At 37.9% G+C, this 13,284-nt stretch overlaps 1 protein-coding gene across 1 annotated transcript; it reads left to right on the forward strand.

The window, feature by feature from the left end:
- Window positions 1-177: 177 nt before the first annotated feature.
- On the forward strand, window positions 178-12,802 carry LOC120219131. Its single transcript, XM_039215996.1, has 12 exons — window positions 178-746; window positions 5,443-5,529; window positions 5,757-5,860; window positions 6,021-6,071; window positions 6,186-6,357; window positions 7,253-8,065; window positions 8,197-8,406; window positions 8,893-9,081; window positions 10,094-10,263; window positions 11,447-11,599; window positions 11,712-11,793; window positions 12,047-12,802. The coding sequence occupies exons 1-12, from the start codon at window positions 228-230 to the stop codon at window positions 12,434-12,436; spliced, it is 2,940 nt and encodes a 979-aa protein (XP_039071927.1). The 5' UTR covers window positions 178-227; the 3' UTR covers window positions 12,437-12,802.
- The last annotated feature ends 482 nt before the right edge of the window (window positions 12,803-13,284 follow it).

Raw genomic sequence — 13,284 nt, forward strand, 5'->3', positions numbered from 1 at the left:
ATTATTTAAGTACTCGAATATAATAGGGATAATATATTTGAACCTTTCGATATCAAGAGAAAAAACAAATAGTCTGACGCGTTTTATTATTGGAGCGTGAACTTCTACTACCGTTTCTTCCTGGAAAAAAGAAAAAAGAAAAAAAAAATCATATATCCCTAAAAATACTTCTAACAACTCGATTTCTCCATTCTTGAAAAAGGAAAGTAAAGAAGGATTCACTTCCTATGGGCCGAAACTCGTCTCCTCCGAGACTAGACGGCGATGACAACGAAAATGGAAAAAATAACGCCATCAACAACAGTGACAGCAACAATAACAACGATCAAGGACTCTACTCGATCCGCGATCGGTTTCCTCTCAAAAGAAATCCCGGTCACAGTCGGGACCGAACCAAACAATATTCTCTTGTCGAACGGCCTTCAGTTCGAAACCGCGCCCGGTTTAACCGGAAAGGATTATTGCACATCCCTTTTCGAGGCATTTATTTGTTTTATTTTTTGATATTTTTCTCCGTGTTCGCTTTTGCTGTGGCATCAATGGTGATGCAGAGTTCGATCACGGTGATGTTGTTTAGGCAAGGAGGAGAGAGGAGTTGGAGGAGGTCTATCAGAGAAGGGATGAGGTTTGGGAGCTCGTTGAAGTTTATGCCCGCAGGGAGCTCGAGGCTGCGCGCCGAAGGCGGTGGACTTGATCCGATGAGATCGACAAATAAGCTCGGAATTCGCGGCCCAAGACTTGCCGTTGTAAGTCGCATTTTTTTCAATTTTCTTTTTACAATTGGATTAATTGATTGCAATTTCATATTTGGTTCGGAATTAGTATTTCAGATGTTTATATTTCATTTGTATGTTAAGTTCACTTAAAGTTCATAATTCAGTTTGTAATCAGATGCTTATATTTATTTATTTGTTTCTCTCTCTGTTGGTAGTTTATGATTTTGGATTAGCTTATTAAAGTTTTATATTCTTTTATTTTAGATTTCTAAATGTAGGTAGTGGCTTGGCCGAAGAAAATTTTAGTGTTATGAAATTTTCAATGAATTTTCATTTTCATTGGTTTACCAAATTCTTAAAAAATGTCTTGCTAAACAATCAATTAGGTATATTTCAAATTAGAAATGAAGCTAGTTTTGTGGATATAAACTCTAAATTGTGGTCTAGATGATTCAAGGAACATCCAAAAACTTTTTTATTAGTCCAGTATACATGATTTCCTTATGGTTCATGTTTATTTATTTATTTGATAGGAAATGGAGGCCTCGTTAAAACCCCCCTCATGATTAACGGAACACCAATCGGTGTTCCTTAATCAGTGGAAGGAGGAAAATAATGCCTCAAAATTTATTAATAAGAAAAGATTACAAAAAGTTTAAAACAAACAATCCCCTTACAATAACCCGAAACACACCCAACAACACCCAGTGAACATTTTTAATCTTGCCCATGCTAGTGCTCATGCCACCCACGTGAAGGTGGTTGATGCCCATACCATATTGCTGCGCCCCAACACACAACGCCCAGCAGCCCTACATCCCACGTGCAGCTCGATTCCCCATCACCCATGCCCTGCTGCTCCACGAACACACAAATCGGGGCTGTTGCCCATCCCCCACCGAGCAATCCCATTCCCTGCCCATACCTTGCTGCCAAATACACATCTTCCAACAGCTCTAAATGACTCACCAAACATAAAGCCAAAATTTGGCCCGAAATACAACACAATACAACTATAATAGAAGCCAAATATATCAGCTGACACAAACCATATAAGCCAAATTCAAACACTACAGCCATGAGCTTACACACGATAATAGATGATCAAAACAAACTTCAAAAAAACTTCGAAAAAACTCTATCTGCCAATCAGCTACTAATTACTCGACTTGACATCGGAGACCATCCGAACCTCCAACTCCAAACTCAAAAATCATATTCGAGTCCCCGAAAACTATTCACTACATATTGTATCTTTCAATCCTTCCACAGATATAATGTTCCGAAATCAGAAACACTCGTGAGCCTTCAAGTTCAGACAAATCTTCCTCTCGTTGCACCTTACTCTGATTAATCCTACTGCGACAGTCTCTAGATGTCCATTGGGGAGCCGAATAATTATCTTGAAATATTTGGAGAGAGCTGTAATTATTGTTTCTCGCCTCCTTTGCTCTCCGTTTCTGCCTGGCCTCACCCTTGGATCTTTGGAATGCACAATTATTTGAAAGGCTCACATTAATCACATCCTCCCCCACCTTTGACTCTACCCGACCATCCAACATGGGGAAATCTATTAAATAATCCTTCATTCCCTCATAAGCATGTGCAGTCTCACAACTTTTCCTTTTGTCATTTTCTATCTCTCTCTCCGCGTGGTCCAGCACTTCCTCGTGTTCCACTACTTCCTCAATTTCGTTTGTATCATCCCCTGATCAGCAACAATATTCCTCAGTCCCATAATTAATTCCTCCTCTATGTTCCTTTCCTCCTCATCCTCACCCGACAAGTTGCTGCCCCTAGTCCTGTTCCCCATACAACATAATAAACTATCTTCTTCCTCAGAACACCGCTCGGATATCTTCTCCTCCGATGAGTTCACGCTTCTTCCTGCTTCCTCAGCACAATCCTCCATCTCGGAAGGCTTAACTAGCGAGTCACCAACAAGTTCCCCCACCGTGGATAACGGGTAGGCAACCGCCTTTTCCATCAAGGACGAATCTACCCAGACAGATTCTGGGCTGAAACAAGGTTCAAACTCAAAAACATATAATGTATAGATCCGGTCCCCAACTTTCAAATCTAAGTAATCTTCCACTCGAGCTTGGCAGTTCGTAGTTATCTGAAACAATGCCCTATCAAACGAGCCAGGATTTAAGGTCCCTTCCTCAATGGAGATGAGTTCTCCCCATTTGTTTGCAATGTTTATGAAGGTGGAATGACTCCACACAAACAGTGGGATCCCTTTGCACGATAGCCATGCCCGACGGCTGCTGCACTGAAAATTTTCCGACCACACTTCTACTTTGTCAAAACAATTTTTCAACGCCCCAATCTGATTATTAAGAGCATAATCCCTACTCTCTTCATCTTCAAAAATGATTAAAATTGCTAAACCACTTAACCTCATAATTTTCGAACCTAATATGCCTTCCTTGTGCATAAGAGCATCCAACTCTTTCATTTTGAAAAAAATTCTGCACCAACCTACCAAGCTATTTCTGAGAGTTAAGAGCTTCTCCTCGTCAACAACACCGACAATGGGATCCTCTGAGTGAGAATCATCCTCCACTTTACTCTTAACCTCAGCTGGTTTTGGACCCGAAAACTTCTTTCTCTAGAATTCTTCACGAGGTTGAAATCTCGCCATGAAATCTAACTTTAATACCTTGAATCCAAGATCTATCAACACAGTTGATAGCCTTCCTCGCGTCCTTCAATCTGGTGAAGCGAACAAAGCCAAACCTACTTCCTCCCTTGCTTTTTTTTAGGGATGAAAGAATCAACCACCTCGCCATATTTATCGAATAATAACCAGAGACCTTGGTGATGAAGACACTTTGAAATATTGAAAATGATCACTGTAATGCAATTTTTCCCAACAGATCTTCACACCTGACTCGCCATCTAAGAGATATGCAAAGGATAAAGAAATAAATTTTTTGAAAACGCCTAATTTTTAGAGAGAAGGTAATATCCATAGAAAAATGAAAAAGATAAAAGGAATCTTCTTTAGTATAAGATCTGGGACATCCCTCTTAGAAACTCAAGGTAAGATCCAATTTCCGGGTTCATGTATATCAAGAAGGTAGATTATTTTTTATTCTTATCGCTTTACAAAAGTTCTTATTTATTTTTCTTTCTGTTGCCTAACGCTTGCCTGAGCAAATAGGCCTCGCCTCAAAGGGTTTGAGGTGCTTTTGTTGTCTAGTGCGTAAGGTGCTGGTGCACGACTTGACAACACTGATTTTCGTAGAGGTGATAATTTTAAGAAAATATAAGTTCCTGACTGTTTGCTCCTTCCTGCAAAGGAAGGCCAGTAAAGATAAACCGGTTTTACTTGACTGATTTGTTAGAAAGCAGTTACGAGAATATTGCCAAAGTTTTGATTCTTCAGTAGACCATACCTTCAAAGAGAATCTTCTATTTCATGGAAACTTAAGTATTTGAATGAAAAGATGTTGAAAGTTATACTGATATTATATGCCTATCAATTGATTGGTTAGAATGGAGATGTTTTAAGCAGTGTTGTGAAGGCATGCATCTAGCCATGCCTACTCCTTTGCCTTAGCATTAATAAAAAAAAAGGCACCTTGGATCTGTATTTGATCAAACACACGCCTTTTGTGCCTACACACACTTTTTTGTAGGCGATGGACATAGAAACGCCCATTTAATTGAAGTTCTCTTTAATTTATAATTTTTTCACCTTTTCCATTAGATGTACCTTTACTAGTATGGAGGATAGTATTGAACTCTACCAATATTTGAGTATTAAACGGAAAACATGGAACCATGAAGAAATCATGCAAATTGGCGAACCAAAAAATTGCGTGTTTTGCAGATAAACCAGACCACACTTTTAGAGTTTATTATCATAACCATATATAGCACTTGCTGAGCTGAAAGCCATTGAGAAAGGCATTGACTTTTTTCTCTCGTCGGATTGGGCGAGGAAGGGAAGGTTAATTATAGAGAGTGATTGTAAATCAGTAGTGGATTGGATTTTGCTGCCGACATCATCTCCGTTTTTTTTAGTTCGTTGGTTCAGAAAATTGCTTCCCTAATCTTGGAGAGGGAGATTATTATTAGACATATCCCGAGGAGCTGCAATTGTGAGGCTGATACTTTAGCTAAACAGGGATTGGATGATGATGAAGGTTGCCTTAGAGGTTTTTCAGTAGGTTGGTGGTCTATTGAGGTTGTTGGGGCTGAGTCAGTTTTGGTGTTGTTTAAGGGAGGTCTGGTCGCATTGGGGTTTGCTTTCTACGTTCTATAATTTTTTAGGTTTTGTTAGTTTGTCTTATGGCTGTATTTTATGTACTTTGTCTTTGATTAATAAAATCCTAAGGCACTCTTTTCCACCTTCCGCTGATTAAGGAGCTTTCCTAAAAGATCCATTAATCAAGAAGCGGGTTTTTAATGAGGCCTGAAATTCTTATAAAAAAAATTCATAACCATATATCTTAAGCTTATTATGTATACATATTGACATATTGTGCTTTATATGACTTATGCGAGCATTTTTTTACTTCTGCCTTGTGCCCAAGGAAATATGAGAGTTCTAGCGTCTACAGCGCGCCTTAAGTCCTTGACACAACATTGGTTTAAGTCATTTAGCATCATTCAGCCCACACATTGTATAAAATACACAGCTTCTTTATGTTATTTCTCTATTTCGAGTGGTTTGAGTTTTGCATTTACATTGTGCATCTTTCATAATTGACAGATTTTGGGGAACATGAAGAAAAACCCACAATCGTTGATGCTGGTGACTGTGGTAAAGAGTCTTCAGAGGCTTGGCTATGTATTTGAGGTGAATTTATTTAAAAAAATATTTCCATTAGTGCTGCTATTTTTCGAATATGCTCATGCAACTGATTTTATGATACACACATCTTCTCTAACTTCCGTTGTACGATGGAAGTTTTAGTAGTATGTACACACATTTCTGCTTTCTAACAGCTTAGGCATGAAAGTTTTATGTTTCCCTACTGATTATTTCAGAAGATGTTATGGATCCTTACAATGTCAAATTGACAGATTTATGCAATAGGAAGTGGCGAAGCACGGGCAATATGGGAGAACCTAAGTGCTAAATTTTCAGTTTTAGGTCCAGATCAATTTTCTCATATTGATTGGTCTCTGTATGTTATCTAATTCCTGTATTTTGAATTCACTTTCGGCTTTGTTTTTCTCTCAATTGTGTTTGTATTGGTTTTTATCTGGATTTGCAGTTTGTTGTGATTACTAATTTTTTTTGTTTACTTGGCATTGATTTTATATGTTTTATTGCATTTTCTACAGGTTTGAAGGTGTTATTGCTGATTCTCTTGAAGCAAAAGAGGCCATATCAAGGTATATTTTTATATCTAGCTTACTATATCTAACGAATGCAGAAACTTTCTGAACACTACAGACACCTCTAATGTTTTAGTTTGAGATGCATTAGTGAGCTATATCTGCATGCAGCCTTATGCAGGAGCCTTTTGATACAGTACCACTTATATGGATAATTCAAGAAGATACTCTGGCAAAACGACTTCCTGTCTATAAGGAGATGGGGTTGGAGCATCTTTTTTCTAATTGGAAAACTACTTTTACCAGGGCCAATGTTATTCTGTTCCCTGATTTTACACTACCGGTAAATCTGATATTCTGCCTCCACAGACTTTTTTTATGGCATTCTAGCAGGCATTTATGTGGTTTCTCAATTTCTATTCCTTCTCGTATCAGATGTTATATAGCTTGGTAGACACTGGAAATTTCCATGTAATTCCTGGATCGCCAGTTGATGTGTGGGGTGCTGAAAGTTACTGTAAGACCCATGCAAAGCATCAGTTAAGAAAAGACAATGGGTTTTTATGATATTGGTTTCTAGTTGTTTTTCTTCTTCTATGATGATCTGGGACTATGCTGTTGCAATAAAAATCGGACCTCTCCAAGATACGGCTAGGAGAAAGGGCCATTTAAATTTATTTTCTTGAGTGGTAACTCTACTGATGGATATAATGGTGCTTTACAGGTAGCCAACTATTGATATGTGCATCGTATATATAATATTATATATTCACAAGTTCTTTATACCTTTCCGTTGTGCATATTGATGCTCCCATTTTGAATTGAAAGAAATCTTTATTGCCTAAACTTGTGCGATTAAAGTGATACCAGATTTTGCATGGAATAAAGGAGAATACCAGATTTTGCTATTTAGTTTGGATATCTAACTTAAGTCATTCAGTTGTAATTTGTCTTTCATACTTTTACACTTTTTGACTCGCACTTTTACAAATTTTAGTATGGCCAACTTTTTTTCTCTTTCAATTTTTTATATACTGTTAGAAGGATAGAGGTTTAGAAATATTAATAAGATTGCTAAATCTGGAGTCTGGACAGAATATCATAAGAAGCTGTCATGTAATTTTCCTTTTGTCCTCTATTCTATATATATGATGTGTATTCAGCACACTTCATTGAGGCTAGTTTGCTGCCTCAGTACTATGTTCAATATTGATGTCATACCTTGTGCTTCTGTGCAGCAAGTTGCATCACGGTTAGGACTTACTCAAGACTCTGTTAGGCATTATGGCTTGGATGGTGATGCCAATGGAGTTTTATTAATGGCTGATATTGTTCTATACGGTTCCTCACAAGAAGAACAGGGTTTCCCTCCATTAATTATCCGAGCCATGGCATTTGGAATCCCAGTCATTGCACCTAATTTTCCAATTTTAAAAAAATATGTAGGTCCATTTAAATTTTTTCCTCTTAGTTCCTACTTCCTGATTTGTTTGTGTGTGTGTGTGAGAGAGAGAGAGAGATGGAGGGACTTTCAATTCATATTACATTTTAAGCTGCTTTTTTTATTGCAGGTGGCTGATGGAACGCATTGCGCTTTTTTCGAAAAACATAACCCTGATGCTCTATTGAGGACTTTCTCACTTCTGATATCGAATGGAAGACTTTCTAGATTTGCTGAAACTGTTGCTTCTTCTGGAAGACTGCTTGCTAAAAACATTCTGGCATCGGAATGCATAACTGGTTATGCAAGCCTTCTGGTGAATTTACTTTATTTCCCATCAGATGTTTTGCTGCCAGGTTCTGTTTCTGAACTTAAGCAGGGATCCTGGGAGTGGAACCTTTTCAGGAAGGAAATAGAACACAGCAATATTGATATTTCCATAGATTCTAGTGTTGTTCATGCCCTTGAGGAGGAATTCACCAAAAACATTATTGACAAGTCTAAGAATAGGGCTGAGATTCAGGATCAGGATGCCCTTACTGAACAAGACCTGGATCTCGTGACGGAAATAGAGAATTTGGAAGATTACGAAAGAGTTGAAATGGAGGAGGTATAATATACTTAACTATTACAGCCCCTTGTTTTGCACTCTCCCCACCCTGCCTTTTCCCCTAACATTACTAAACATTCTCATGAATAATTGTGACGTGAAAAATATTTCTTTTCCCCTTAAATCTATAGATTAATGAAAGAACAGAGAGAGATCTTGGTGTGTGGGACGAGATATATCGAAATGCTCGGAAATCTGAAAAACTGAGGTTTGAAGCAAACGAAAGAGATGAGGGAGAGCTAGAAAGGACAGGTCAACATGTATGCATTTATGAGATCTATAGTGGAGCTGGGGCCTGGCCATTCTTGCACCATGGATCGTTGTACCGTGGGCTAAGTCTTGTGAGTTTCTCCTGATCCATATTTGACATTTCATCTTTTAGTTAACATTTCTTATGCTTCATCACCTTCTCATAAGTGTTCCTCTTATTGAGAAATTATTATTTAACTGCTGGATGTGATTTGATGAAGAGAAATCACTCTGCAGAAATGTTTTGTATAAATAATATATTCATATGGTTCTTGATGAAAATGCTTTGATCTTTTATGTAATTATCGGGTAACTTTAGTCTTCTTGCAACTTTACTATGTGAGGGAACTTTTTGTACGGATATTAACTTACCCACCATCATTGCTAACCTCACCTCCATCCTTCTTCCTTAATGTAGGCTACCTTTTTAGGCATAGCTGATTTCATGTATTAGCATTACTGCTCCTTTTTCTCCTCTCTCCTTTTATTAGAGGAACTTTCCTTTTTATTTTGTCTGCCTACTGAAAAATGATGTGAAATACTTTCTACATTTTGTAACTATTCATTTTATATGCCAGTCTAGAAGAACAAGGAGGTTGATATCAGATGATGTGGATGCAGTTGGCCGACTTCCGCTTTTGAATGACACTTACTACAGGGATATATTATGTGAAGTTGGAGGAATGTTCTCTATTGCAAATAGGGTGGATAGCATTCACAAGAGACCTTGGATTGGTTTTCAATCATGGCATGCTGCTGGTAGGAAGGTATTCCTTATATTGATGTTTAATATTGCGTTCGATGTGTTGAATATGAGCTGGAGTTAATGGTGTCTATCCCTGCATGAGGGTATTCCGTGTTTTCAAATGTGCTGGGTGTTTTATTTAATGAAATATGAGGTACTCTTTTCTTCATTCCAATGTTTTTTAACATACTTGTTAGTATGTGGACGAATACGAAAGGAGTTTTTAATGAGACCTCCAATTTTTATCAAAAAAAAATATGAGCTGGAGTTTTATGAACCAGTCCACTTTTCTTACTCTTTTTGTTTTTGGGTGGGGGTTTTTGAACAGACCATGACGAAGAGAATTAATGGTAATTCTATCCTTTTTAGATGTGAGTTTGTGTGTGTGTTTTAGGGTAGAGGTAATGCGGGGTATTGTCGGAAGGTTGGAATGTGAACCAATCTCCATTGATCTCATTTTCTAATTCCCCCTAGTCTGGAGGATTTTAGAGGACATTATTCTGCTTAATGATTTCCATTTTACCCCTCAATATTTATTGAAATAATTATCTTAAGTTGAAATGATAATGGCTTAAAATTCCCTTACTTTACTCTCATCTACTCCCAAAAACTTAGCGAATAGTGGAGGTTGGAATGTGAACCAATCTCCATTGATCTCATTTTCTAATTCCCCCTAGTCTGGAGGATTTTAGAGGACATTATTCTGCTTAATGATTTCCATTTTACCCCTCAATATTTATTGAAATAATTATCTTAAGTTGAAATGATAATGGCTTAAAATTCCCTTACTTTACTCTCATCTACTCCCAAATAACTTAGCGAATAGTGGTTTACTCTCGTATGCTATCATCTTTCCATTCCACCGATTACCTTTAAACCATCATAGTCTGTTCAAAGGGAAATTTTTTTGAAAAAGATCCTAAAACTAAAGAGATCCATTTTTGCTTCCGTTCTGGTACCTATTGCTTCAAGTGTATGAGTATCAGTTTTTAGAGTATACAATTATTGACTTCACAGTCTTTTTCTTGAAATAGGTTTCATTGTCCACAAAAGCTGAAAAAGTTTTGGAAGAAACTATACAAAGAAGTAAGGGAGATGTAATGTACTTTTGGGTGCGCCTTGATGTTGATGGTGGAGGTGAAGGAAACAGTGATGCACTTACATTTTGGTCGATGTGTGATATATTAAATTCTGGACACTGCAGGTTTGTTTCACCTAATATCAGTTGGATATATGATTGTTAAGCATAATAGATGGACAGATTCACTGTAACACCTTGCTGATGCCAGAATTTGCACTTTAATTTACAAGTTGAGTGAGGGTCTTTTGCTTGCCATCTTTTCATGTTGTCGATATTAGAGTGATACAACTCCTCCCTTACATGTATATTCAAGGAGGAAATCCAGAGCTGTGGAAGAATGACCATCATTAATATTTCAGTTTATTTGCTTTCCATTCCAGTGGTCTTGCTTCTATTTTATTTCACTGCCCCTATCATAGAGGTTATCTCTTCTATGTTAAGTTGCTTTCCCCCTAATTTCTTCTCTGTTAAGATGCACTTCTCATAAAGTTTTTCCAAATTCTCTCTGCTGCAGCCATCATGATACCGTTTTGATTATTCTTATACATATGGCACCAAGCAAAACATCATTTTATAGTTTTCGCCGTAAAAGCTGTTTTTCCAAAATCAAAATAGGTGGGGTCATGATTAGGGTTCAGTTTTTCTTTCCCTGAAAATGGGCCAAGATCAGTTTCAGTGAGTGAAAAGATACACAGTGATCATTGGCTGGACTTCATGCCTGTTTTATTCAAATCTCAACAGTTGTTGCTTATGAACCTGGCGGTCAGGTTTCATGGGCTTGGAGGTGACCATTGATATAAGCTTTTTAGGAGAACCGCACCCCAAAAGCTAATTTTTAGGATGTGAGAGCTTAGTTCCAAATAAACCTCACAAGGAAGGGATTCAAGTCTCAGACCATGCAATTAGGATCATAAAAATCCAGGCATGCTCCGCAGTCCTGCTGCCTACATGGGCTATGGCTTTGTGCTGCTTATTCTAACCCAAGGCGGGCACTGTTATTCTATTGTCACCTTGTGGGCTGCATGATTGCATTTGAGGGATAAGGTGGATACCTCTGATACCTTAGGCGAACCACACTCCCAAAGTTGGCTAATAAAATGGGAGTACTTAAGTCCATATAATTCATAGATGGAAACCCCAAACTTTCGATGAGGGGATGAGGTCCACATAGGTTAGTGGCTGAGTTACCTCAACATGCAACTGCTGCTTTGTGATTTAACTTGTAATAGATTTACGTGCATTTTAGATGACTTTTATTATAATATGAAAACTATATGAGTAGCTTCAATGCTTTAAATGCCTGTAGAACTGCTTTTGAAAATGCCTTCCGCAAGATGTATAACATACCATCAGATATGAAAGCTCTTCCTCCCATGCCCCAAGACGAAGGTCACTGGTCTTCCTTGCATAGCTGGGTGATGCCAACCAAGTCCTTTTTGGAGTTCATTATGTTTTCACGGTAATTTACGAGTTTTCTACTCATTGTATTGCATCTTATATCCTCTTGCAAAATCCTTGCAGAGAACAGTACAGTTGATGATGACTGAAAACTTGTATAAATTCAACTGCAGGATGTTTGTTGATTCTCTTGATGCCTTGCATTCCAATTCTAGTGAGCCCAATATGTGCTTGCTTGGTTCGACGTATCTTGAGGTAAGCTCTTTTGTTCCTATAAGTGATTTAAATAGAAGCCACAACATGATGTTATGGCCATAACTCTACATTTTCGGCTCTCTTTGCCACTGATATTCACGGTCAACAAATTCATTATGCCCGTAACTATGATAAACATGACTGCACCAAGAATCCAGGACCACTGTTCAAATCCTTGTTCCTATAATATTTGTAGGTTTCATTGAGAGTCTAATCTAACGATGCTCTTCTTGGTTTATTTAATAATGGGCAGAAAAAACAATGTTACTGTCGGGTATTGGAACACTTGGTCAATGTTTGGGCTTACCATAGTGGGCGGAGGATGGTCTACATTGAGCCCCGCTCTGGTTTGCTCGAAGAGCAACATCCAGTTGAACAACGGAAAGAATTTATGTGGGTTAGATATTTTAATTTCACATTATTAAAGACCATGGATGAAGATCTAGCTGAGGCTGCAGACGATGATGACAATCCAAGGAAGATGTGGTTGTGGCCGTTGACGGGAGAAGTACATTGGCAAGGAATTTACGAGAGGGAGAGGGAAGAAAGATACCGGTTGAAGATGGAGAAAAAGAGGAAAACTAAAGAGAAACTACTGGAAAGGATGAGGAATGGGTATAGGCAAAGACCACTTGGATTATAGGATACGTAGAAGCTAATTCAGATGACCATATTCAAAGTCTAACATAGAATCACCGGACTCCTAACACAGATACTGAACCCGTTTTCCTTCTCAAACCAGGAAGCCGAAAAAAGTATCTCAGATGAGAGGGGAGTTAAATCTAACAGCATTGTTGGAGACAGTTTATTCTTCTGATTCCTTTTTATCAAGTAAATTGCTTTCAAGAAGCAGAGAGGAAACAAAAATAGCTTCCTGGTGCTAAGAGGGTTATCTCCTGAGGCATAGAGGATTCAAGTTCCGGGTTCTGGTTAAGAGGGTGACGATTATGGTAATTCCTTTTCACCATACAAGAACATTCAATTCATCGATGCGTCTCTTTTCTTTTTTACCAACTTTTGGATCTTTCATAGGCAATTTTTGTCAGATGTAGTTTAGTTCGTACCCAGGCATTACTATTTGTTTATTTCATTGATTGCTTTTTAAACGAAAATTTTATAATCGGATCCTTGAAGAAATTATTTGCCATCCTGAAATTATGTTCTAAAATTGATCTCATGTAGGGGTTCGTACCCAGGAATTACTGGGGTTCGGTTCGAAAAACATTTGAATTTTAGTTTAAGCTCGAATAATTCAAGTTATTGAGTTAGATGCGATTAATAGGTGGGGTGGTTTGCCAGACGAAGCCTGGGATTTGATAATAAGTAGTGAAGACTCTCAGCTCGTATTCGAGTCTGAGGATAAATATTTGAGGTTGAAGTTTTGAGCATGAGAATTAATGGGTGTTTTTTCTTAATTAATTGAGTTTATTGGTTTTATCAAACGGTTTGAGTAATTTAATTTCCATTTTAAACCAAGCTGGAATTTTGGTG

This window comes from Hibiscus syriacus, unplaced genomic scaffold, assembly GCF_006381635.1.
Source record: "Hibiscus syriacus cultivar Baekdansim isolate YM2019G1 unplaced genomic scaffold, ASM638163v2 tig00110204_pilon, whole genome shotgun sequence".
Lineage (NCBI taxonomy): Eukaryota > Viridiplantae > Streptophyta > Magnoliopsida > Malvales > Malvaceae > Hibiscus > Hibiscus syriacus.

What these genes read in the sequence shown, in the direction of transcription:
- LOC120219131 (XM_039215996.1), top strand. Translation starts at nt 228, where the DNA reads ATGGGCCGAAACTCGTCTCCTCCGAGACTAGACGGCGATGACAACGAA. An exon ending in TGTACCGTGGGCTAAGTCTT is followed by an intron (nt 8,407 to 8,892) that starts GTGAGTTTCTCC and finishes TTTATATGCCAG; the next exon opens with TCTAGAAGAACAAGGAGGTT. An exon ending in GGCATGCTGCTGGTAGGAAG is followed by an intron (nt 9,082 to 10,093) that starts GTATTCCTTATA and finishes TTCTTGAAATAG; the next exon opens with GTTTCATTGTCCACAAAAGC.